At 32.9% G+C, this 1,689-nt stretch overlaps 1 protein-coding gene across 1 annotated transcript; it reads right to left on the reverse strand.

The window, feature by feature from the left end:
* Positions 1 to 418: 418 nt before the first annotated feature.
* Positions 419 to 1,222, reverse strand: LOC113234904 (alpha-(1,3)-fucosyltransferase C-like). Its single transcript, XM_026470426.1, has one exon. It carries the CDS (start codon positions 1,220 to 1,222, stop codon positions 419 to 421), a length of 804 nt encoding a protein of 267 aa, XP_026326211.1.
* Positions 1,223 to 1,689: the final 467 nt, after the last annotated feature.

The raw sequence follows: 1,689 nt of genomic DNA on the forward strand, positions 1-1,689 counted from the left end.
CAAACGCAGGAGCGGGGCATCGTTAGTACAAAATATAGATCTATAATTGTCAAATAGTGCAACAAACACTTAAGTTTATTTTTGGCTAATTTATTATGTTTTGTAAAAGATCATGGAACAAAAGTTGTTATTTGTGACCTTAGTAATATAATCTTGCGAGGTTGTTAGTATTCCACACCCTTAGAGTTCTTTTACTCATTCTTGTCCGATGGGCATACTTTACGAATGAGACGTATAGTTTAATATTTTTAACGTTTTTTTTTTCAAGATTTCAAGTCTTGTTTATTTATCTATGAAATAAAGACATCTTGAATTTGAATTGAATGTTTTAATCTGAAGTTATGTTTGACATTCCTAAAATTCAAATAAAACATTATGAACTTTGTTTTACCAGTTTTTATGCGTTACTAACACCATCTTACCTTGAATAATTTGCAGCTCCATATACAATTGGCACAGAAAAGTGTTCTAAAGCATGCAACAACTTTTCAGTAACATAATCTTCAGCAAATGAATTTTCAAAGGCCAAATAAAAATAATAATCTGATTCTATTGCTCCAAAACATTCATTCATTCTCTCGCCTTCAGGACAAAATAAATTTCCACATTTTCCGTAGATGTCCACACGGTGATCATATTTTAATAATTGGTGTTGCAAGTTTTTTACAAAATAATAGCGGTGACCACCGTTTGCGCAGTTTGATGCAATCCATGCTGCCGCAATACTTTTGTTATTGACTTTTGATATAACGCCATGATCTGGTGATAACATGTTTTCTTCCCAATTCATATCCATTTTGGGTCCTATTGTTACTCCGCGACTGTTTTTTACTGTTATGTATGGATGAATTACGTCTGACGAGAGTTTGTATGTCCAGGTCATGTTAAAAAAGTTATTAAAGTTGGGGGGTATTGGATACAGTGCGGCGGATTCCTGCCCAACTAAAAAATACTCCTGCGTTTCACTGCGATTTTTTGGGATATCCTCAGTGGGACCCGTATTTAAATGCCATGCATTAAATAATATAGCATCGTAGTATAATGTATTATCAAAATATGTACGGTTACTAGTTAGAAAACAGTTTTGGTATGGACAATTTCTTTTTGTGAAAGCTTCTTGACCTTTATCCAGGTAATTAAATGGTTCTTTATCTGCAGGTGTCCACAAAAGAATGTAAATTAGCCCACTCTCTTTGTCGTTACCTTCTTTTCCTCCAGTCATAGTGCAAATAACAAACACCAGGAAAGTGACAATACTCACTACTGTCTCGACCATTTCAAAAAGCAATTAATTCGATGCTACTAATGTTTTTAATACAATGTTTATTAAATTGTTTATTACAAATATTAAATTGCGTAGGTATAGAAAGGTGTGAATACGATATGCACTTCTTTAGAACTATCGTTATGTAGCCTGTAAATCATCGATATATGGGATTTTATTATCTATATAGACACAATACAAATTCATGAAATACTGGGTCTATTCAAGAATCATAGATCTGTTGAAGAAATATGTATGGTTCAACACACCAACAACTAGATTCTTTTTTATAGAATTGCAACGGAAAAGTTCAAATTCCAGAGTACAAACGTCGGTTGATAAAAATATAATTATTATGATAAAAATATTCTGTGGAATTGCACGATTTAATTGCGCCTTCCCCTTTCCATACTCGGGAGTATAGA

The sequence above is a fragment of the Hyposmocoma kahamanoa genome, unplaced genomic scaffold (genome assembly GCF_003589595.1).
Source record: "Hyposmocoma kahamanoa isolate Upper Pololo Valley unplaced genomic scaffold, ASM358959v1 86, whole genome shotgun sequence".
NCBI lineage: Eukaryota > Metazoa > Arthropoda > Insecta > Lepidoptera > Cosmopterigidae > Hyposmocoma > Hyposmocoma kahamanoa.

Coding starts and splice junctions, on each gene's coding strand:
- LOC113234904 (XM_026470426.1), bottom strand. CDS start 1,222: ATGACTGGAGGAAAAGAAGGTAACGACAAAGAGAGTGGGCTAATTTAC.